The sequence below is a fragment of the Condylura cristata genome, unplaced genomic scaffold, assembly GCF_000260355.1.
Source record: "Condylura cristata isolate star-nosed mole 26May11 unplaced genomic scaffold, ConCri1.0 scaffold00021, whole genome shotgun sequence".
In the NCBI taxonomy this organism is placed as follows: domain Eukaryota; kingdom Metazoa; phylum Chordata; class Mammalia; order Eulipotyphla; family Talpidae; genus Condylura; species Condylura cristata.
Window position 1 is genome coordinate 38,824,101 of NW_004567122.1, and position 25,038 is coordinate 38,849,138.

General features: G+C 37.1%; 1 protein-coding gene across 1 annotated transcript; it reads right to left on the minus strand.

Annotated features, from left to right (window-relative positions):
- Positions 1-14,455: 14,455 nt before the first annotated feature.
- On the minus strand, positions 14,456-15,394 carry LOC101635094 (olfactory receptor 2L13-like). The gene has a single exon (XM_004686578.1). The coding sequence runs from the start codon at positions 15,392-15,394 to the stop codon at positions 14,456-14,458; it is 939 nt and encodes a 312-aa protein (XP_004686635.1).
- Between the last annotated feature and the right edge of the window lie 9,644 nt (positions 15,395-25,038).

Genomic DNA, 25,038 nt, shown 5'->3' on the forward strand with positions numbered 1-25,038 from the left:
CTGTCTCTGGTGAAGCCTCTCACCGCCCCTGAGCCTCTGGCCTGTACCCCAGTTCTGTATGTACAAATAAATAAATCTTTAAAAAAAAAAAAAATAAAGAACTTCCCTCCTCCTCTATGAGTGCTGCCTGGTTTCCTTACAGAATTCTGCCATCACAGTAGTAAACAAAATATATGAGACTCTCTTTTGTCTACCCAAAGTGAGACCAACAGTGTTGCAGAGAAATCCAAACTCAGCTGGCAGCCACAAATAAACTATGCACAAGAAAGAAGAGCAAGCTAAGAAAGCTAAGTTTATTCAGATTAATTCTGAGGCTGTGGTGGGTGCGCTCACATCCTAGAGAACCATCTGAAATCTTGGGTCTTGTGAGTGGGGTTTTATAAGGGTATCTGAGAAGGAGCTGTGTTTTTGTTGGTCATCAAGACTGTTCAGGATCCAGCTATTCTGTCAGAGGTTATTGCAGGATACTGGGTTGTAGCTTCATGATTTATCTGTTGACAAGTTCAGTAGGGATTGTTGGGGGTTTGTTTAAGGTCTTTTGTGGGAGTTAGTCTTGTAATGGTTTAGTGGATATCACTGAGTATTCTAAAAGTTACAGTTATGGCTAACTGAGATAGAGTTTTTTCCCCCTCTTTTCATTTGAATTTTGCTTATGAAATGTCAATTACACTTACATGTTTTTTGAATGACAATATAAAAACTTTACCTTCCAGGTTTTCTTGAAAATGGGAATTCCCAAAGAGATGATTTCTCCTGAAATTGGTCTGAATTTTATAATTCTCATGTAGGAAACACAGGTACATTGTCTGGTAAAGCAAATCCTTTATCAGGACCCTGCAGGAAAAATCAGGAGCATAGCATACCAGAGACTTGCAACCACACATCCTTTAATTGCTGGAAGAAAGATACAAGGAGTCTCAGGATTTCTAAGACTTGAGAAAAGACTCCTAAAGTGTTTGAGCCACTGTTTGATTTTCTACTTGTTGCCAAATGCATATCAAATAAAATCCATTTTAATGATTTGGCATGTTTTAGAAACCATTTTCCAAATTCTGGGAAAGCCTGTATGTATTTCATTTCAACTCTTACATGAAGCTGCCACGCCCGCACGGCAGGGATACAAGTCTGAACAGGGGACGTCGAGGTTGAAGAAGCAGCTCACGTAGATGGTTGCAGCAAAAAAACATCTTTTATTTTTCTCTCCAGCCTCCCTATTATACCCTGCCTCACTGCAATCAGAGCAGATATTAATCAGCTGCTGGGGCCAGAGGAAGTCTCCCTCACATGCCTCACTGCGATCAGGGCAGATATTGATCAGCCGCCCACAGGTTGATCAACTCACACAGGTGGCAGAATGCTTTCTTCCTGTTATGATCTTGTGCTTAAGCTCCGGGGGTGGTTGGGGAGGCTTATCCCGGCTGGGACCCAACAATTCCCCCCTTTTTATTTTATGCCCTGACCCCCCTGTCTTAGGTCACCGCTGACCCAACGCGGTGGGTTACCCGTCTTTGGGTAACCTCCAACCCTGTCTTAGGCAGGCGCTGAGAACATACGGTGTTGCCCGTCATAGGGAGAGTCAGGAGTCTTTTAACATTTATAGCCACACCTGATGAGTCCCGTGGATGCATCCATCATCCCATGCAAAACTTGCTGGGTAATGGCATGTCTCCCATGGGACTATCGTGTGAGATGGCAAAGAAGCCACATGCAGGCTACAAGTCCTAAAAGCAGTAGCAGTGCAAGGGAGAGTGTTTCTGCCCACCTCTGGACCCATCCTGTAAATTGAGACATAGCCTTCCCACCAAGCAGAGGCAAAAATGGCAAGGACACGGATGTTGTTAACACTGGCGAAAGGAGGAGTTCCAAGGACCCTGTAAATATGCATTTAACAATGTGACGGTACGGGAAGTGTTCACAACAGCGACTTGAGTCATAGCTAGGCCAGCAGACGTGGCCGCCGTGGCGGCCACAGCAATGGCAGCCATGATGGCAGTGGTCAATCCAAAGTCTCATCGCTGGCGATACAGAATGAGCTCCTGTTTGTCTTCGGTTATTTGCACTGGCAGGGGTACTATGGCAGGAATCCTGATGATGAGAACGCCGTCAGAACCGTTCCAGCAGTTGCTCAACTTGCAGATCCTGCAAGAACAATTGAGATACCCCCATCCTCCCCAGAGCCGTTAGAGGAAATATTCCAAACCATGAAAAAGAAAGGTGAAAGAATGCAAGTGGAGGAGTTGATAGAAAGGTTGTATCTGGTAGCATAGCTGTGGCCACATCCCCAAACAGTCTACCACCCAATTGTAATAGCTGATCCACATAATCCTGAAAAGGCTCAGAGGGCCCTTGCAAAACCTTAGATAATTGTTCACCAGCTGCTTTATTAGGCAGGGCTTTCCATGCTTTAGTAGCCACTGCCGCTATTTGGAGATAGACCGCAGGATCATAAACAATTTGATTAGCCAACTCAGCATAGGGTCCAGTGCCTGTCAACATGTCCAAGCCGCACTGTCCTTGTTCTGCCTGAGCACCCCAGTCCTGCTGCCTGAACGCAACCCTCCCGGATACTCCCCTCTCCACAGCAAACAATCCCCCCTACCATAAAGCCGCTCAACACAGCTGTTGCCAATCACTGTGGGTTAAGGTTTAGTGCAGCAAACAAAGGGAGCCTGAGCAATGTAAACTGATACAGCCTCCTTTAATTGTTTCTTATCTTTAAAACTCAATGCCTGGTGTTGGTGATTTAAAGAAAAGGTGGATACAGGAAAACTATCGGGACCCTCCTTATGTAATCCTTTCTGTAGGTCCCTTTTTACTTGTCCCCAATCTGAAATATTTAAGCCTCCTCCCGTTAAGAACCACGGTCTCGCTGCAACTGCTGTTCTAAGGAAGGCTTCTATGGTGCGCTGCTTAACTGCCATTCCCTGTTGCTCTAAAAGCTTTGAAACTTAATACATTAATTCCTCTTTACTGTTTGTAGATCCCATTTTTTACCCCAATATGTCCTTACCGGTCCAGGACAAACCCGTCCATTGTTCCCCCTTACGCAAATCTCGGTGGGACCTCCAGTTGCCGCACCCGCACCGCCCGCATGGCAGGGATACGAGTCTGAGTGGGGGACCTCGAGGTTGAAGAAGCAGCTCACATAGATGGTTGCAGCAAGAAAACGTCTTTTATTTTTCTCTCCAGCCTCCCTTTTATACCCTGCCTCACTGCAATCAGGGCAGATATTGATCAGCCGCCCACAGGTTGATCAACTCACACAGGTGGCAGACAAAACAGGATGTTATGATCTTGTGCTTAAGCTCCAGGGGTGGTTGGGGAGGCTCATCCCGGCTGGGACCCAACATGAAGCTGTGGTTACTCAATTAAAATTAAAGATTTAAATAGTCACTGGAATTGATGCTTAAGGGAATTCAGGAACCCCTACAATAGTTTTAAAAGTTATGTATGGGCAGTATGGTAATTTTCACCTACTCTTCTTGGTTCTTCTCAGGTTGACTAAATAATTAATTTTAGTCAAATTAGTAGAAGAAAGCTATATATCTATGGAGAATGTAAACTCCAAAGTCAATGGGGGAAAAAAGGTTGTAAGGAAAGAGATAGGGGCCAGAAATTCAAATAAGAGAGGGAGGGAATTCACATGATGAAGATAAGAGCGGTGCAAGCAGTGAAGACTGGATACTCTGAGTATGTTTCCTCTATTCCATCCATGGGGTTCTTCAATACTTATTATTTCTTGTAAAATTCCAGGGTTTGGGGAATGGACCAAATTTTCTTTCTTTTAGAAAACTAAGCATATTATTAAAAAAAAAAGTTTCTCATGTGACTGCTGGATCTTCATTGACCTTCTAAATAATCCACAGACGAAAGTGATTTGCATGGAAGGCCTGACCTAGAGAGCTTGGAAGAGCCTATTTGAACATTTTGGGGGAGCTTATCTGTCAGACCCCACTCTGAAGCTTTCCTAGAAGTTTTGCTTTTTAGAACCTGGGTGGTAGATTGCTCAAGCTCATTGTACTAATCTCTTTGTCTTGAGAATAGTGTAGTCCCATTAAAAACTTTATCTTATTTCTGGAGTCGGTGATGCCGGTGGGCTTAAGTCTAAACCATCAGGTATTTAATAAGAGGTATTTCTATTTTGGCAAAGTAAAATAAACGGTTATGATTGGACTTCTGAGGAAATGTTGTGAAGATAATCTTCAGCTATCAGATCCATCAGATGGAGATAAGGCAGGTTTTCCTGGGTTATGGTTTGAATATATCTGATGATCTAAGTGCACAAAAAACACTTGTAAACATTGTCCTTATAGGATCTGCTGTGATTTCTCTGAGATGTATCAGATTCTCCATCTCTTCCTACATGACTCCAGTAAAGGGCAGTTTTAGTTTCAGTAGTTCCAAGTCATAATGTTCTGGAAACTGACTCTCACCCAGGCAGAGGAAAATAACAGTGAGGTCAGGAAACTAATTTTTCTCATGGGGACCTCAACACAGGAAGCTCCAGCATAGAGTCCCCTTTTTACACAATAAAATTGTCTCAATATTTGGTTACATAGATTGATAGATTGTTTTACAATAGGTTTTGCAATACCATTTGGTGGAGTGCAAGGCTATTTCACATGGAAAGGGGAGTTCTAAGGAGTGAGAAAGGGATGCCACTATCTGGAGTTGGCCCCAAAGAGGCTGACAGGCCTGACTCCCTCCTTTTGAAACAAGTTTATTTAGATAGGAGTATAGAGACTTGGCCAAGAATCTTTCAAAAGGAAAGATTTGCTGAGACCTGGCCTGGCTCTGAATCCTTTTGTTGAAGGGAGGATTTGGTAAATAAGCAAATTTACTAATTGCCTCTGGGGTGTTGGGGGTGCTTTTCTCAGGAGACTTTATTTCAGCTGCTCATTTATTAATTTATCTCCTTTAACAAGGATGGGAATAATTGGAGATTAATTTATAAGATCATAATCATATATCAGAGGATAATATTAAAATTCTGTGTCCACCCTAGTTCTTTGGTATAGTACAAATAACTTCAGACTGATTAAGAGAACTTGAATCTGATATTCAAAAAAGTGTAAAGGGTGTTAAACATTTTACCTTCAGTCCCATTTCCAAAGTATAGTCACTGTAATATTAATTTGTTTGTAAATTATATCTACTTATCAAAATGGCATTATTTGAGTAAGCATAGGAATTTTTTAATCCTTTTTGTTCTTTTGAAATAAATATAAAAATGATTTATGTATTTATTTTGTCTCTTTTGATCTTGGGATAGTATTTGATTTCCCTCTGTGGAGTAGTACTTGTGGTTTTCTCACCACCATGGCACCCACACTCCATCACCATGGTCCCCTGTGCTCTTTCCTCCCTTTTTTTGACCCTTATGCCTCCCCATCCTTGCTGTATGACTCAGATCAATGGTCAGCTTGCAAGTTTGTCTTTTTAATTTTTTCTTGACACATTGCTTTGCTTCTCTGTATTCTGCAAATGAGTGAAACTGTAATAGGCGAATAAAGCCAAAAGATTGTTACAAGTGGAGCCCCTGGAGGGGGAGGGGTTGCTAAAGATTGATAGCCTAAAGGAAAATGCTAAAAGTGGGGTGGAGCTATGGATCCGTGATACAAGTGACTGTACAAGGGGGTTCACGAGCAATGCCTGGATCAATCTTTGTAATTTATCATTTGGGGTTAGAGATTTGGGCCCCCACTATGCTGATCTTCCAGATGGCTGTTGTGGCCTGTCAGAGAAAGCAGGAGACCAGGGAACCAGGCATCTTGCTAAAATGCATGAGTATGTGTGCATGTTGGGTTGTTCAGCCATTATAGTTTCCAGTGTTGCTTGTCTGGTGCTGTGCTGGGGCAGCCCAGCAGCTCAAGGAGCATCTCCTGTTGTGTTTTCTGCTGTCTTTGTGGTGTGAAACCTGCCCTATAGTTTGGTTGCCACTTGTCAACAGTGGCAGGAAAATGACATCTTAGACAGGTGGCTGATTGTGTGGAAGAGGAATTCTGCATCATTAGTGAAGGGAAGATGCCATTTTAACTATGCTTGTGAGGGACTGAGTAACACTGGACATGGCTTTGGGTGAAGTAAATGGCACTGTTGGCCTCAGTAGATCTTTGTTTGTTAAATAATTCCCTTTGTTTTTGTTCCCTGAGCCTGAGTGGTCTTACAATTGTGCACAAAGTAAAGCCCACAAACATTGACCTGTGTATTATCTGGTCAAAGTCTATGGCCAAGTTTAGTGGCTTCCGCTGCCCTGTATCTTTTTTTTTTTTTTTTTTAAGATTTATTTATTTATGCATACGGAACTGGGGTACAAGCCAGAGGTGCAGAGACGTGAGAGGAGTCACCAGAGACAGAGCGGGAAGCAGAACAGGTTGATCGAAAAAGTACATTGCTGAGGGGAGCAGTAGACCGCTCAGGACAGTCGTCTGCCATGCCATGTGGGTCACTTCCGGGTGGGGATTGAACTTATGCTGAAATAGCTTTAGCTTCTAAGTGTTGTGTTTTAACCTGCTGAGGGGGTTGTGTGTGTGTGTGTGTGTGTGTGTGTGTGGCTGATAGATATCTCTCTTTCTTGACTTCCAGCTCCATCCATGTTGCTGAAAATATCATGAGTTTTATTTTAATTGCTGAATAATCTTTCATTTTGAATATATAGACCATATCTCCTTGATCTTATTTTCATGCATTTATGCTTTTTCTTGATATTTCCTTGATATTGCACATAGTTCTTAAATAAATGAAGGAGTGCAGGATTACTTTCAAATTAGTGTTTTTATATTTCTTGGGTAGATTCCTTCGAGTGAAATCTCTGAATCATATGGTAGATCTACTCTTAGTGTATTGAGGAATCTCCACACAGCATTTCATAGTGGCCAGACCAGTTTAATGCTCACCAGCCATGTAAGAGAGTTACTTTCTCATTACATCCTTATCATCATTTGTTGTTTCCATTTTCTTTTCTTAATAATATGGACCCTTGTCTCATGTGTGAGGTGGTAGCTCATTGTGGTTTTAATTGGCATATACCTGATTATAATATAAATGATGTTGAACATCTTTTCATATGCCTGATGACATTTGAATTTCTTTGGAGAAGTGTCTTTTTAGCTTTTCTGTCTATTTTTTTGATCAGGTTATTTGCTTTTTTGGGGTTGATTTGTAGATACTTATCAATCTTAATGTTAGTACCTTATCCAGTGTAAGGTGTGTAAACATTTTCTCCTATTTGGTCAAGTGTCTTTTAATTTTGGTTGCTGTCTATTTTGCTGTGCAGAAACTTTTCATTTTGATGTACTTCCAGTTTTATGTTCTCCTAGAGATGAGTGCTTAAAAATGTTTGTGAAGTTTATTACATGGACTGATTTGACTGTTTCTTTTATATATTTAATGTCTGTAGGTTTTACATCCTAAAAGTTGATTATTTTGGATTATGTGAGATGATAATCTACTTTCATTTTTTTTTTATTGAATGGTTTCACTTATAGAGGAATATAGAGAAAACAAAAAGGAGTCAGGAAAAAAAGTAACTTATATGGTGATGACATATGGGTGATTTGGTGATGGGAAGCCCATGGGGATTACAACTGAGATGGGAAAAGGCACAAAATGTTGTAAAAATAAACTATTATAATAAAAAGTAACTTATAATAAAGTAAAAATCAATATTATTAGGCAGCTATAGATCAGAGACTTTCTGTAGGGGAGGAAGAAGGAGAAGGAGCAGGACAGGATTAGGAAGAGCATAAGAGACTATAGTGATAGCTTCATTCTTTTGTATGAAGTTTACCAGCTTGCCCAGAGACACTTTTTAAGTTGCATTGCATAATTTCTTGTGGCTGTATAAAATCTTTTCTCTTCTTTTCTACATTAGTTGACCATATAAACATGCCATTACTTCCGGGTTTTTAATTTGATTCCATTGAAAATGGCCCCTTGATTTTTTTGTTCTATTTGTGTTGTTTAATTTGCACATTCATGTATATACTCATGTGTTTTTAAGGGTTCTGGGAAAGGTCTTTTGCCTAAAATAAACTTTGGAATTGATCTGCAGAATTCACCTGTATTAGTAAGGTAATTAGTAAGTGTATCTCACTTTAACTTTATCACATTTTATGCCTGTAGATTGTCAAAGACACCAGAAGTGGGCATTATCATAATCCTACTAGATATTATAATTCTCTTTTTAAAATTTATTTATTTATGCATACAGAACTAGGGTACAGGCCAGAGTACAGGGGCGGTGAGAGGATTCATCAGAGACAGAGTGGGGAGCAGAACAGGCTGACTAACGAAGTGCATTGCTCATGGGAACGGGGGAGGCGGGGGGACAGGAGAGGTCTGTCGCACTATGTTGGCAAGGATCTAACTCATGTAGAAGTGGCTTTAACTTCTTAGTGCTTTGCTTTAACCCGCTGCACCACAAGGGAGGACCCATAATTTTTTCTTTAGAAGATTTATTTTTATTTATTTATACATACAAGAATGGGAGTCCGGAGTCTATTTATTATGACTGCCCATGTATATATATAGGGTCTGTACTTTCAGGGGAAAACAGGAAATGTGCCCTATGCAGGGGGTGGGGTGCATGTTTGTACCCGGCCTGGGGCTCCTTGTATCTTCTAATTGGAACAAAGTAGTGAGCTGCAGCTATTGCAGGACAGAGTGCACTGTGCTCTGCTGGCTTGTTTGTTGGCTTTAGCAGGGAGTGGGCTCACCCATGCACAACATTAGCCAGGGTGGACAGGTGCACTTGAGGTCCTGTCCAGTTAGCTACAAACTATGTGACTTTTTTTTGTTCCAGTACCATGTTATCCTTATTATAATGACTTTGTATTATTGCTTGAATTCTTAGGCTGTATTGCTTCCATTCTTCCCATTTTAGTTTTAAAATCTTGCCCTGTTGAGGTTTATTTAGAATGTACTTATTAGATGCTATTGTGGTGAATATTTTTCCAATTTAAACAAAACAAATTTTAATTTTTTTCTAATCCATTTATGTGTATCATTTCACTCATAATATGCAAATAGAAAGGTCTAATTTATAACCCCCCCAAAGCTTATGTTTCCAATAATGATTATTGACATAATATACACACAAGGGTATTTCAGGATCATCTCATTCCAGGTTTCCTGTGAGGGACATGACAGTCCTTCTCTGACTGAACACAGAACCAGATATTGTGCCAGAAAGATTTCAGGATAGATGTTTGTAGGAACACAGACATAATTAGCCATCACGAACAAGCAATTGTTCACAATAGTTAAGTATTCCAGAAATTATATCACTGAGTTAGACACAGCAATTGAAAAGAAACACTGACAATGGTGGGAAAGACACTTCACTTTATCTGAGTCACCCCTTTCCCAATAATGTAGCATAGGGAAAAGACATTTTTTGGTGTCACAATTTGAACGTAAGGTCATATTCCACGGGACAGTCAAGCAAAGACTGCTTTAAGGTAGTAAAGAGAACATGGGTTATATTCTTCAAGAGTAGAGATGTTTCCAAGCAAATGTCTGACAGAGCACAAAGGTGTTGAATACATTGCATCACACTTTTTGCAAGTATCAATTCCTATTTGAATTGAAATTATACAGTTTGTAAGGTGATGAGTGTTGGGAATGAGTGTTGTGATCTAGATAGGAGTTGGTCAAGTCGAGAAGTAGAATGTTTGAAATGCACTTTAAGATCTGAAATGGCCTCACTTTTTATAATACTGTATGACAAAAAATTTTGAGTATGAAACAGACAACAGAAAATAATTTTGAATTTGATTTGTGTGTTTGCTTATAAGTTTTTAGGAAGTAAATGACCCATTCAGGCATATCATTAACCAGGGAATTTCAGAACAAAATTTTATTTATCATGTTATGTATTCTGTCAGAGTATCATAAGTGATTTCTTTTTTAAAAAAGATTGCTTATGCATATATTACTGGAGTACAGGCAAGATGTGCAGGGGTGGTGAAGGCCTCACCAGAGATAGAGTGGGGAGCAGAACAGGCAGTTTGATGTAGTACATGGCTGAGTGGAGCTGTGGGCAAGACAGAATTCTGCTGTGCCGGGTGGGTCACCTCCCAGGCAGGGAGATTGAACCTGCACTGATACTGAAGAGGCTGTGGCTAGCTTCATGGCTGGCTTCACAGTGTTCTGACTCATTATGTCCCCAGGGAGGGTCCACCACAAGTTATTTCAACTGTATTCTAGGAGGATACGACATAGTGTGGTGGGACCTATCTTATTCAAGGTTTCAAACAGCATTTCATAGACAATATCAGAAGTTACCTTTGTTATCAGTTTGCTGTTTCACCATTATTTCACAATCATTGTATAACAGCATAACTTAGTCTTAAAAAGAAAATGATGCTTTAAAGATAAAATAAGTGTTTATAAGCTATCGATATTAAAAAAAATTTTTGTTGTGGTTAATACATTAAATCATCGTATATATTTTGTGATTTTCAGTAACTGAGTTAATTTTCACCTTTTAGTTTGGAAAGGGTAATATTGTTCCAGTTAAGGTTTTTAAATACTTCTAAAATATTTCACCCAAACCAATCGATCAGGGTGTGGTCACCCTGGCCATACTGCCCACTGTTTTGCAGTCAGTGTTGCAATGATATATGTAGGGTCACTGAGGTCAATTACTCCATCTTCTGTGTTGTACAAATGATTCCATCCACTGTCAGGTCCAAAAAACACAGCAGCTAGGCTGCCATGGTCCCTTCTGGCTTCTGATGGAAGCATATACCCAAATCCACCAGTTCTGCTTGGGTCTGTGAGCTACATGTGGTGAACACTATCATCTGTGCCAGCCCACCACCTTGAAAACCTGGGGAAATAAGCTGTTGTGATGTTGATTCATCTTCTGTGTCACAACTGGGCAACTCTGGAACAAGGGACCAATCCTTCAGCATTCACACTTTCTGTACCTCATTCTGCTGTTCTTGGGCCTTGAGTTCCTTTACAGCTCCTTCCCTCGTGTAGCACTGTGCCTGCCCAAGGTCTTCCATTCCATGTACAGGGATCTGTCCATCTCTATCATTTCATGGGGAAGTGCCCAAAAAGAAAAGATCTTGGCCACCATGTAATACCCTCTCATGGCTGGCCACTCCTCAATCCATCCTGGGGTCTCAGAGGGTTCCATACCCAACCCTATGAAATCCTTGTTATCTCTGCCAACTGGTTTCCTCTCTCTTTTTGAGTAGAATCCTGCTGATACCACCATTGCACAACCATCCCACACCATGCAGATTCTTTGTTAATTTAGATAAACAGAAGAATCTTGGAGGCTAGATGTATCTGACAGGGTTTTAATGCTCAAGCAGAGACCCATATAATAGGCAGGCAGGCTGGCAGAGAGAGACAGAAAAGACCAAAAGACTGAAAGACCAAGTGGTAAAATGAAAACTGAGCATTCTAATCTCCTTAATATTGTTGAGTTCCTTTGCCCACACAATTGAAACTTTGTTATGAGTGGAAAACCCATCTGTTTTGTGCTGGATATTGGAAAATTGTAAAAAAAAAAAATTACATTTCTAGTTACGGGATATCCGTTGTTTGGAAGGCAAAAAATAGCCTGATTAAGTAATTTTCTTTTCAAGTGGCACAAATTTCTGGAGACCTGTCTTGGGAGACCTGTTCTTGGGAGAGTGTCTTGGGATTTAGAGGCTTTTAAAATCTGACCCTGAAGTTTTTATAAAATTTTATCAAAGCCAACTTAATGTAACTTCTTAATGTAACACTCTTAGTGAAATTATAAAAATAATCAATAGTCTTATTGTGATCCAAATTACTCTTTCTTGAGAACTAATTTTGATCAAAAGAGAGGAAAGTATAAGGAGTAAATAAAATCTTCAGTGGAATATTCTGAATTATCTAGACAACAGAGGGTACTCATCTACATTAATCCACTATCTCTAGACTATTGCACAATCTTAAATACCTCACTTAATATCTGTGCTTCAGATTTCATATTTTTAATGATGAGACTGTATTTCAATGAACTACATTTTCTATAAATAATCACTAAAATGAGACCCTTTTCAGTATTTAATTTCCAACTATAGATATGAACACAAGAAAAGGGTCTGTGTAGTTGGGTGCATTTGATTTAAAGAGATTCATCTTGAAACTCTGGCCATATCTGGATGGTTTTACTCATCAGGTAGAATATCTACATCTACAATCTGAATTATACAGAAGATATTATAGGTGTTCCTTTGTAAGGAATATCTCCTAGTAGGGATGCTGTTATATTTGTAGGATAACATGAATGAATTTCTTTTACAGAACTTAAGACAGGATTTTTTAGGGTAGAGTGTATATTTATTGAGGAGTGAGGTGAAAATACAGTAAAGTCAGTTTATATGAGAAAATAGGTGAATATGTTAAAATGAGTGAACTTTAAATGCTAAAAGATTTTAATTTCTTTTTATTGCAGCAGCATTGATTTACATGACTATGTATTTCCAGTGTATAGTTTTAGATTTGAAATCAGAAATCTGTATAAATGACATCACAATTAACACCAAAGTTTTTTAAGGAAATTTCATATGCATGTTTGATCTTCTATTACTTGTAAAATATTTCTATCTTAGTATAACTGTACTTTCTTTTACAGTATATTAAATGTCAGTGGACAAAAATGAACTATACTTAATTTAGATTCATTACCTCAAAATATTTAAACTTGAAGTTTAAGAGGCAATACACTTAGGTAGGTGGCATATAATTGGCAGATGATAGGTAGGTAAGCAGGTAGAGAGGAAAATTTTGGCATAACTAGTGCTGAAAATTATAAGATTTTTTCTTCAAAATTTATAAGTTATAATATTCTATAGAAATCATAAAATACTTTGTTTCATAATTTCGCTTTGAATAATTAATATTACTTTATTTCATGTTATTGTACAGTTACAGAGGAAAATGTCCCCTACACCTCTGGGTTCTTTTTAGGGCTGTAGCAAATCTTAGCAGATTAACATCAGATAGATTAGTAGGGGAACAGGATCAAATTTAATACATATATGTGGAGAATTTGTATGATTAAATCTTATAGCTATCAAGCAAACTAATTAAGCCACAGTAACTTTTTTTATTCTTGAGCTGATGTATGGGATAGGATTCTGGGACTAGAAGAAGGAATGTAAAGGAGGGGCTGACTTGAGTGTATTTGTAACTACTGATAGTTTCTCAGGTAGAGATTATTTCTTTGTAATCTACATTTGGATAATGTCCCTAGTATTCCCTTTCTAAGTAATGAAGGGAGTGGTGATTATTTAGGTTAGGGGAGTGGCAAGAGCTTTTCCTTGGCTTCTTCAGCCATCTGACCAGCATATCAAAGTGGTACAAACTTAGAACCAGCTCTGAAGCTTGCTGAAGTCTGGTATGGGCAACTTCAATGTGTTTATTGATCTTAAGACATTTTTTCTAGCTAGCTTTTCTCAAATTCATTTATTAGGTCATCACATTTATACTTTTTAACATTTATGTCACAAATAATTCAAAACGTCATTGCTAAAAAATGCTAGATGGAGCTTTTGATGAATTTTATATTTGAGAAAACTTTATTCTAATTTGTTTTTATATTTGAAATTATTTACACAGCTTTTTTGTGATACATTTATTTATTTTGGAGGTAATATTGGTAACAGTGTTGTATACATTTAAGATGTTCCCTGCCCTATACTGTTACCATGTCATTCCCAACACCAAACAACTCCTAGACAAAATTTACCTGTAGGTGTTGATTTATAATGATATATATTTAAAATTATTTAATGTCATAAAGCAATGTTACATCGGTAAAATATTTTTTAAATGATAAGCATTCTCATAAACACATTAGCCTGCTTTTTTTGCTTGATATCTCATATCCCTATCCACAAATTATATAATGCAAAGTTATACATATCTGCCATAAATAAAGATATTTTTGTGTATATATATATATATACACACACACACATATATATATATATATATATACTTTTTTTTAACAAACATTTTATAAAGTGTTCTAATTGTGTTGTTTAACGTAGTGATAATACAAGTGGGCACTTAAGATGTATTCAAAATTGTATTCTCTACATATAAAACACAAATAAGAGTACAAATTCCTACACTAACTTTTCATTAGTCAGTTTTAAAATAAAGTATGTTGATTGCGTATGGCAGTGATAATATGCCAATTAGTGAATATAATTATAATGGTAATATATATACACAATATGCAATAGAACCTGTTTGCAACACATATTGCAATAATAATAATGTATAATTACTTCAATATTGATTATAACAACTAAAACTTTAATTTCATTTTTTATATATCAGTACTAGAAAATTTTAAATTACATATTTTATTCAGCTTGCATTTCTATTATACAGCAGAGCTATATGATGTTCTGGTTAACATGGACAAAGAAATAAATGTTAAGATCAGCCATGATTATTCCTTCTTGGAGAAGAATATTGGAAATGCTCTTGTCATGGCTCCCAGAACTTCCTTATTCCTCAGGCTGTAGATTATGGGATTGAGCATTGGGGTCAGAATGGTATAGAAAATTGCAAGCATCTTATCTTCTTGTGGGGAGCGGAGATTCTTTGGCCTGAGGTAAGTATACATAAAAGGTGTATAGTAAAATGTCACCACAGTTAAGTGTGTGGAACAGGTGGTAAAGGCCTTCTTTCTTCCCTCTTTGGAGCGCATATGGTAGACAACAAAAAGGACTCGACCATAAGAAGCTGTGATTCCAAGGAAAGGAATGAGGAGAAAGAAAATTGTACTCACAAAAACCATGTACTCATAGATAGAGGTGTCCATACAGGCCAGAGGCATCATGGCTGGGATATCACAGAAGAAGTGATCAATGGCCCTGGACCGGCAGTAAGGTATATGGAGGGCATAGAATGTGTGTGCTACAGAGTTGGTGGCACCTAAGACCCAAGATATTATGATCATCTTTACACACATCATTTTACTCATGCGGATGGGGTAATGGAGGGGTTGACAGATGGCCACATATCGGTCATAGGCCATAGAAGCCAGGATTAAGCCTTCAGAACCTGCTATGTTCACAAAGAAGAAGCACTGAACCCCACATCCCAGGTAGGATATGCCTTTCTGACCTGAGAAGTAGTTGAACACCATCTTGGGGACAGTGGTGGACATGTAGATCAGGTCCATGAGGGAGAGCTGGCTGAGGAGAATGTACATTGGCGTGTGGAGCCGGGGATCCAAATATATGAGGTATATCATGGTTGAGTTTCCCAATGAGGCAAGAAAGAATATGAAGATAACAAGGAGCAAAAGGAGCAAACCAGTTCGATTTGGGGGAAACAACCCCAACAAAATGAAATCATTGGAAGTCTGATTCCATGTCTCCATGAAAACTTACTGCTTGTTATACTTCCTTGAAAGAAAAGTGAAAACAGAAACAAAGTTGAGAACAGAAAATGAAACAGAATATTTGAGAAAAAGGATCTTTGATTTTATTAATTTTAGTTAAGAATGAATTGCTGTTCTCTGAATATAACATCTTTTATAAATCCATTAACTAACTGAATACTCCTCTTGAATATTTTCACTGGTAGCAGCTCAGCAAGTGACTTTTAAGTAGAGAGCCTCGTTTCATAGCTACATAGATCAATTAGATCACTAAGCTTCCTTTCTAGATAACTCACACCCAGGAACATAGCTATTGATTTATCAAGAGAAATGGTTGCCTTATTGAATGGACATGGATTTAACCCAGCATATGGAAAGAGTATCTTGCCCATTTAATCCAAATCTTCCTGTACAAATTCTAAATTCTATATTACTTTTTACTTCTCTGTCTTTAAATGGCCTTATTTTTAGTTTAGGTGGCCTTGTCATCTGACATCATTTCAGATAAATAAACATTGATTTCCTGCTTCTCAAACTTTCACCACTTCTCCCTTTTTCCTAAAAGTGCTCACCGCTCAATGAACAGAAAAGCCATCACATGCTCTTTGAGGTCCCAATTAAAAATATACATATATAATGTGAATATATTGTGATGTTTCCATTTCCTAATGACCTATAGAATCAAATGCACAGATGGTCAGTGGCACCTTCTTCATGTAGGTAAATTGCACATGGCAAATGTGAGATTTTGGTTTCTGCACACATTAGATGTTGATACTTTTGTGAGGATTAAGTTCAATAAATGAACATTTTAACTCATGGCTATGATGGCACTATGTTTAGCAATCACTACTGTGACCTGTCATAATTTTTACCAAGATTTTGTTACTGGATTATCTGTGTATATAATATTTATTATACACGCTGTATATATCATATTTATTAAGTCTGTCTAATTCACCACCTTTTTGCATTTTCATTTTATGCTGGACATGCCATGGTTTTAAAAAAGAAAATCATGGCAAATCAGGATAGTCTGTCACCCATTCAATATATTACTTTTCTGTTGCATCACTAATTTAATATGATAATTCATTCTAAAAACATGAAAAATTTCATTCAAGAATCAATATTTAGATATATATGGTATGAAATTTGGACCCTTCAACCATTTTGTTTGCTAATGAAAAAAATCACAGTTTTGCTCTACAAGTAGACACATGTTTTTCATATTTATAAAAATGATCACATCAGTTAAAAAATTCTGTCTTTATGATGTTGGACTTGGAACTTTGGGGATAAAAATCTTGTGTGGTTTTCTTTCCATTTTCTGCATTTAATCCAAACTTAATTCAGACAAAGAAAGATACCAATAAGTCTGCTAGAAAGTGATGATGAAGTTACTGAACAAAATTGACTCTGAGTTTATGTGTTCTATGTTTAGAAGAAAAAGATGTTTATATTTAATTGCTGCAGTTTAGAGCTAAGAGTCTCATAAAGACTGAATCTAATTAAAACAATGATTTTGGCTTCTGGAGGGAATAAAGACATGTTGCTAGGTGATGGAAGGAAACTGTTACTTGAGGAGACTCAAGGCTCAAGTAAATCTGGTACTTGAAATATTAGGTCATGAGACATAGGAGCTAGAGCTCAGATTCTATTTATATTAAAGGCCAATGGATTTGCTTATCATGAGACCTTATTTAAAGCACTGGAATTACATGAGAGACCATTCACTGGCTACATTTTGAATTGAGAAGATTGGACAAAATTTGCATCATTCCCCCTTTTGATCGTCTTAAGGAGATTGTTGGCTTTTATTGAGAGAAAAGAATACCTAAGTTTATAGAGATTTCTGTATATAAATTTAACAGTTATATAGTCCTCACTTTATTTTGCAAATGCATTTTAAACATTCCTATAGATAAGCAGCCCAAAACCATTAAGCAAATTGTTTGTCTCACAACTGATAGCAGTGTTATATACATGGATAAGGGTCAATGTGTGTAGTACATTGTTTGTACCTATCCCCTTTGAAATTCCAAATTTGTAACCACTGACAGACATCAGATTCATAGAAGGCAAATTTCTATTTAAGATAAAAAACACCACTCCAATGGATATCACAACATTCTAAAAGGACCAATTGCCTCTTTTCAAAGTTAAAATCACTCTTAGTATTTCCTGTTTGTGACTGAGTAAAGTATTGGTGGCACACTAAATGTTTCTCCAAATAAGAAAATGTATGTCCAAAACATCTACAAGGATAAAGTTATTTCAAATCAAATTTATGTGAATATATTATTATGACTCACCTTGTTCACACTTCTAGAGTCTGTGTTTTGGGAGAAGAAGTAGATTTATAATGACATCATTTCCTGATGATAGTCCATTGAACTATGTAAAATATTTAGGCACAAAACGTCACTGACATATCTCTCTGGCTGCGCTTCAAGATCTTGTCACTGTCTACTCTTGGTCAAAGCAGAACTCTTTTCCTGACATGAGGAATTTTTTGTTAGCTGCTGAATTCACAAGAAAGAAATTCCTAATGATGTTTCACATATCTATGTCTTCCTGTCCTACTGCTAAAATATAAAGTTTAAGGCCACGTTTATGATCTTGTTAGTAGTTGTTGGCATTTCTAATGAGCTATTTCTCTATATATGTATTTGTGTTAAAACATTTTTCTATCTTATTTCTTTGCTCCATATTAGCACACTTAATGCCTATTCTCTCAATGTTTACTCCGAGAAGTCAGGAAGATGATTTATCACTATTTATTTATATACACCTACTCCATCAAGACTTAGCATGTCCTCTTTCTCCTACAATTGATCCCTGATGTCCAAGTCCATGGGGAACAAACCTTGGTCATTATGCTTGACTTTGCTTACATAGAGGTCATTTAATGTTATAATTAGTTATAGGAAATTAATGAAGCTAATCAATGCTGTTGATTTCTGCTTAACCCCCAGAATTAGAACAAAATGGAATATACTTGATTATCCAGAACATGAGTTGAGCATTAAAAAAGAAAGTCAGATATAAAATTATCTCATTTCATAACTCAGAAAACAAAGGTGGAACCAATTCTAGGACTCAGCTACATAATAAAAGAGGTAGTATTACGGACAGTTTTCTTTGCAATGTCTAGTAAAGTTGCAGAGGAAATTGATGATTTTGTCTAAACTTTTTTATACTGAAACACTTATGTTTGTAGAAGTGTAATATAAGGGGTATATGAAAATATTTTCTACTCAACTGTTGGATTAAAGGGGAACTTTATCTTTAATATTAGGTGATAAAAAACAAGACTTTGCACTTAGAAGGAAAAGTCTAGCCACCAGACCACACTGATTAGATTAGTAAGTTACAGAGTAAATTAAGTAAGACTTTCACTTGTAAACACCCTAAAATTACCTAAAATGAGTTTGAGGTGTTCAGTGGTGGCAATATAAAACAATTCAGTGGATGGAGCTAGAAGGGAATATGCATAGCGAAATAAGTCAGAAAGGAAAAATAAAAATACTGGATAGTTTCAATTATAGGAGAGATATAGAAGATCAAGAAAAACAAAAGCAAATAGGTAACTATAAATCAGAGTTATATTCTGCAGGGGAGGGGGAGGGAAAGATCAAAATAGGGGAGCGAAAGATATCAAAATATGGGCAAGAAGAGAAAAAGGGACTCTGGTGATGATGCACAGGTGAACTGGTGGTGGGAATTCTATGGGGACTATACCTAAGCAAATAAAACAAACATACGAAAATGAAAAATGATGTAAAAAAATACCATATATTAAAGAAAAAAAGAAACTGCTCAAGAAAATAGAACAGTCTAGAGAAAACTAGACTGTAACAGCCCCTCATATATCACCCAAATAAACACCCAAATTAAAATGGGTTGAACTTATCAACCAAAAAAGACAGAGTAGTTGTTTGTATCAGGAAAAAAAACAATACAAAATTCACCAAAATTACATCAAGTTACTGCCATATTCTATAGTCCTATCTGAATTCTAAAGGTCAACATAGTATCAGTCCTACAAAAAGAAAAACATTGGAAAAGTTGGGGACAGCTATACATATCAGAAAATAATGACTTCAGTTGAAAAAGGTTAACAAGAGAAATGGATGTCTTGATAGAATGATCAGTGGAACAACATAAAATCTATATAACACAACACTTCTCTATAATGAAGGAACATCAAATAATGTAACTATCAAATCTGAGCAGACATTGGTAGTAAGATACTAGTGTAGGGAAAAGAACACCTCTCTTTAAAAGAAAAATGGTAAATCGACCACATTCTACATCATCAAGGAACCAGTAGACTTTAAAAAAGAATCAGATAATATGGGAGTGATAGATATTTATAACAAACTGCACACCTCAGAAGGTGAATATACATTCTCCTCCACACAAATGAATCACTCCCAATGACAGAATACATATGGGTAACAGAACCAACACAAAGGAATGTATGAATGAATGAGGATTAAAAAAATATCAAGTAGGGCCTTCCCTGGTGGCGCAGCACTAAGAAGCTAAAGCCCCTTCAGCATGAGTTCGATCCCTGTGCTTAGGTGTTACACATGGCTCTGCAGACCGCTCCTGACCTGCCCACTGCTCCCCTCAGCAGTGAACTTCATCAGTTTTGCCTGTTCTGCTCCCCACTCTGTCTCTGGTGGACCCCCTCACCCCCCACACCTCTGGCCTGTACCCCAATTCTGTATGCATAAATAATCTTTAAAAATATATCAAGTATCTCTCTGATCAATCAAGTATAAAAAAAGTAAAAACTTAATATGTAGAGAGAAAAAAACATACAACTAAATGACTTTAGATTAAAGAAGACGTCGAAGAAATTCAAAATAAATCTCGAGACAAGTGAAAATAAAGAAAAATAATATCACAGAACCTATGAAAAAACAAACGCAAAACTATACTGAAAGTATAAATAGATGGCAAACTCACATACAAGAGGAAAAATAATTGGCAACATTCCTGACAGTCTGTGACTGTGCAGGCATTTCTTTCACATGTATTTTCACTTTCTAAAACAGCAAAGGATGCTCACTGCCTGCCTCAGACTAGCCCTTGTCTTTTTATTCTTTTGTCCTTGTGCTAATCAACATGCCTTTTTAAAATGTTAAAAGGAAAGAGACAAGAAGAGCCCCCCAAAATTATCTTACCTCTCAAGGAAGAAAAGCAAAGCATTAGGCTGTAGTAGAAATAGATAATAAAAATTGAGCACATATAAAAAAAAGAGAATTCAAAAAGAAACCCAATATATCAAGGAAGTGACAATATAGTTCTTTGACAAGATAAGGAAATAGACAAATTTGTAACTAGAATAACAAAGAAAGAGAAAGAAATCTCTAATAAAAGGAATAAGAAACTGAAAACACATTACAACTGACATCCCAGAAACAGAGGATCACAAGTTACAATCAACAATTGTATGCCTCTCTGTTGAATGGTCTAGAAGAAAAGCTTTTTGCAGATATTAAAACCTCTGAAACTGAATGACAAAAAGAGTTGAAATGTACAAAATTATTACAAGAAAGGAAATTGAAATATTATTAAAAACTTCCCCAAAACAAAACAACAGGACCAATTTCACTATCAACTTTTAGAAATGAGTAACACTGATGTTTATCAAAATATTAAAAAAAAATGCTTCAAAAGCATTTTATGAAGCCACTGTTAACCATCTTCCAAATCCAAAGATCAGAAAAACAGAACTACAGAATAATTTCTCCATTCAATACAGATGAAAAACACTCAACAAAAATTTTAGCAAAATGAATTCAAGATGGCACTAAAAGGATCATACATCATAAACACGTGTATATTTATTCAAATGATTCACTCATGTTTAATACCAGAAAATTGATTAATATAATTTACCACATCAAATAAAGATAAAAGTCACATGATCATTTCAATATACATAGTAAATTGTTGGGTCCCAGCCAGGATGAGCCTCCCCAACCACCCCCGGAGCTTAAGCACAAGATCCTAATAGGAAGAAGACATCTTGCCACTTGTGTGAGTGGCTTAACTGATTAATATCCACCCTGATCGCAGTGGCACATGTGAGGGAGATTTCCTCCTGCCCCCAGGCCAACATCCTGAGATTAAAGGTATAAAAGGGAGGCTGGAAAGGATAATGAGAGAGAGAACGTTTTGCTGCAACCATCTACGTGTGCTGACTCTTCAACCTCGAAGTCCCCCGTGCAGACTCGTATCCCTGCTGTGCGGGGGCGGCAGTAAATAGAAAATACTTGATGAGATACAACAAATACTTGTGTTACTTGTGATAAAAAATTGTCAAAAAATGGGGGTGATGGGACATAACATGATTATGGACATGTGTATCATAATCCTAAAACAAACATCATTCTAGTGGTGAAAAGCTTAAAACTTTTCCTCTAAGGTAACTACTTAAAATACATTCAAAATAACACTGAAATTCCAGCAAGATTCATTGTGCAAGAGAAAGATGTAAAAGAAAACCATATTAAAACAAGAGTTAAAAATTTCACTCTTTGCAAATGACATGCTCAGATACAAAGAAAATTCTAACTATACCACTAAAAAAGAATAACTGTGCCAATAAAATGAAGAGAAAAATGGACAATTACAAAATCAATTAACAAAATCAGTTGTGTTCCCACATACAAACTCTGAATTTGAAGAGAAAGTGATCAAAATAACATTGCCATTATGTGGGAATAAAATAAAATAATAAATAAAATAAAAATAGTTAAAAAATAAGGAATACACTTTAGGAAGCAATGAAAAACCTGTACAATGAAAAGTATGTTATTTTGAACAAAACAGAAGAATTAAAGAAATAGAAATGTATTAAAACAGCTATTGTACATAAAGCAATAGATAGATTCAATACAATCCTCAAGAAATTTTCAGTTGCATTCTTCAAAATAATAAAACAATTATCATTGAAATTTATATGGAACCACAACGACCTTGAGTAGTGAAAACAATTCTGAAAAAGAATAAAAATGTTTTCATTTTTATGTACACTTCAATATGTACTGAAAAAAAAAGTGGTAATGAAAATAGTAGATCTGTAATAAAACTGGACACACACAAGTCAATAGAAATGAAAGTTCAGAGATAAACCCACAGTTTATATAGACAGTTAAATTATAGAAGTCAATAGTCTCTTCAAAAATGCTGTTAGGAAAACTGTACAGCCACATGCAGGAGTAAGAAGGTAGACCCCATCTCACACTATACCAAAAATTAAATAAAAATGGATTATACTTATATTTAGTACTAAAAACAAATTACATGACAAATACTTTAGGGCACAGGTTTCAGTGATGTCTTTGTGCATCAATTTTTTTTTTAAGATTTATTTATTTATTCATATAGAACTGGGGTACAGGCCAGAGATACGGAGGGTGAGAGGATTCACCAGAGACAGAACAGGGAGCAGAAAAGGCAGATCCACGAAGTACACTGCTGAGGGGAGCAGCGTGAGGGTCAGGAGAGGTCTGCCACGCCATGTGGTCACCTCTGGGGCAGGCAGGAATAGAACTCATGAGGAAGTGGCTTAAGCTTCTTAGTGCTGCGCTTTAGCCCACTGTGCCACCAGGGGGGGCCCCAATTTTTCTTTTTTTAAAGATTTATTTATTTATGCATACAGAATGGGGGTACAGGCCAGAGACGCAGGGGCCATGAGGGAATTCATCAGAGACAGAGTGGGGAGCAAAACAGGCAGATCAATGAAGTACACTGCTGAGGGGAGCTGCCGGTGAGACAGGAGAGGTCTGCAGCACCAGGTGGGTCACCTTAGGGGCTGGTATCCATTGTAATAAAGCGGCAATGGCTAGTCTCACAGTGCTGGGCTCCAACCCACTGTGCCACCAGGGAGTGCCCTATGTATCAATTTCTAAGTATGAGCAGCAAATGAAAATGTAGACATTTGTGGGATTGCATCTAACTAAAAAACTTCTGCATAGCAAAACAAGCTACCATTAACATGAAAATATACATTATTAATGGTAGAAAATATTTTCATATTATATATCTGACAGCTCATAGATCTAATAATGTGTATAACTCAACAAAAAGAAAAAAAATAAATTAGAGATAAAAAGAGATAAGGAGAAGGTCATCAGATATTTGAAACAATTCCTGTGTTAGTTATAAACAGGAAAATTCAAATCAAAATCACAAGGTGATACCATCTCATTCTTGTGAGAACAGACCATATCAAAAAGACCAAAACAACAGCGGCTGGTGAGGATGTGAGAAATGAATCCTCATGCATTGTTGTTGGGAATGTAGACTGGTTTAGTCCTTAGGAACACAATAGCAGATTCTCAAAATAGTAAAAATGGATCTAGCATAATACAGCATATATAGCCCTAAATATCTACATAAAGATAAAAAAAAATAAAACTAATTGAAGGGATATGTGAACTCCTATTTTCAATGCAACGCTATACAATGAAATCTAAAATCAACGTATGTACACAATAAAAGAATAGATAAAGCCAGGAGGTGGCAGCCGCGGTGGCTGGGGGAGAGGAAGAGAAGGAAGCTTCTGCAGCTTGAGCCAGTGCAGCCCTGCGGCTCTCCGGGAGGTCCGCTCCTGCCGGGATGAGCCCTGGCAGTGCATCTCCAACTGTCCCCAAGCGGCAGTGGGGCTGAAGCCAGTGCCAATGATGCCACTTTTGCTGTTAAGGGTAGGATGTGGTGAAAGGATGGGGCTTCTCCCTCACCTCACAATGGCCCGAGAATATTCCATGAAGTGCCTGCTCTGCCTTAGAAAAAGTACCAGTGTGATACAAAGGAGTCATTATAACTCAAAATGCAGTGCAGTCTCTAGAAAGTATTAACAGTTGAGTTTACATGTAAGTTAGTTCATTTTATTTTTTTGCTTTATTTTATTCATCAAGATGTTGTGGTAAATTACACAGACTATTAAATTTATTCAAGAGTAAAGTATATTTGATTTATTTGAAATGGGAAAATTGCGTTTTACTGTTTTTTTTTTTTGTTTTGTGTTTATTTCAGAAAATAGCAAGAACATTAAAATGTGTCTATATTTTCTAGAGTAATAATTTGACTGTGTCTAAGTTTTAGACATAAGCATTTTTGTGACTAAGATTAGCAAGGGAAATATATGTGAAATATGATTAAATAAAGTAATATAATGACTTTCAAGCTCTAAAACTAATCTATAAGACTTTGAATTTTCACACACACACACAAAAGGCAAAAAAGATGCCCATTTATTTCAAGTTTGCTTTTGAGCTAAGTGGTAAAGAATGTTGTTCAATATAATATATAAAATATGCCATTTATGTTAATTTGTCTTCCCAGTGATTTCACATATCTTTTAAAAATAATTTTTCAAAGAAAATGAACCTGGTCCTTCCTGGTGGTACAGTGGTTAAAGCACAGCACTAAGATGCTGAAGTCACTTCAGCATGAGTTGGATCCCCTCCTGGGAGGTGACCCTCATGGCGTGGCAGACCTCACCTGACCCACCCATTGCTCTCCTCAGCAGTGTATTTTATCAGTCTGCCTGTTCTGCTCCCCGCTTTGTGTCTGGTGAATCGTCTTGCCGCCCCTGCACTTCTGACCTGTACCCCAGT

Coding starts and splice junctions, on each gene's coding strand:
- LOC101635094 (XM_004686578.1), bottom strand. CDS start 15,394: ATGGAGACATGGAATCAGACTTCCAATGATTTCATTTTGTTGGGGTTG.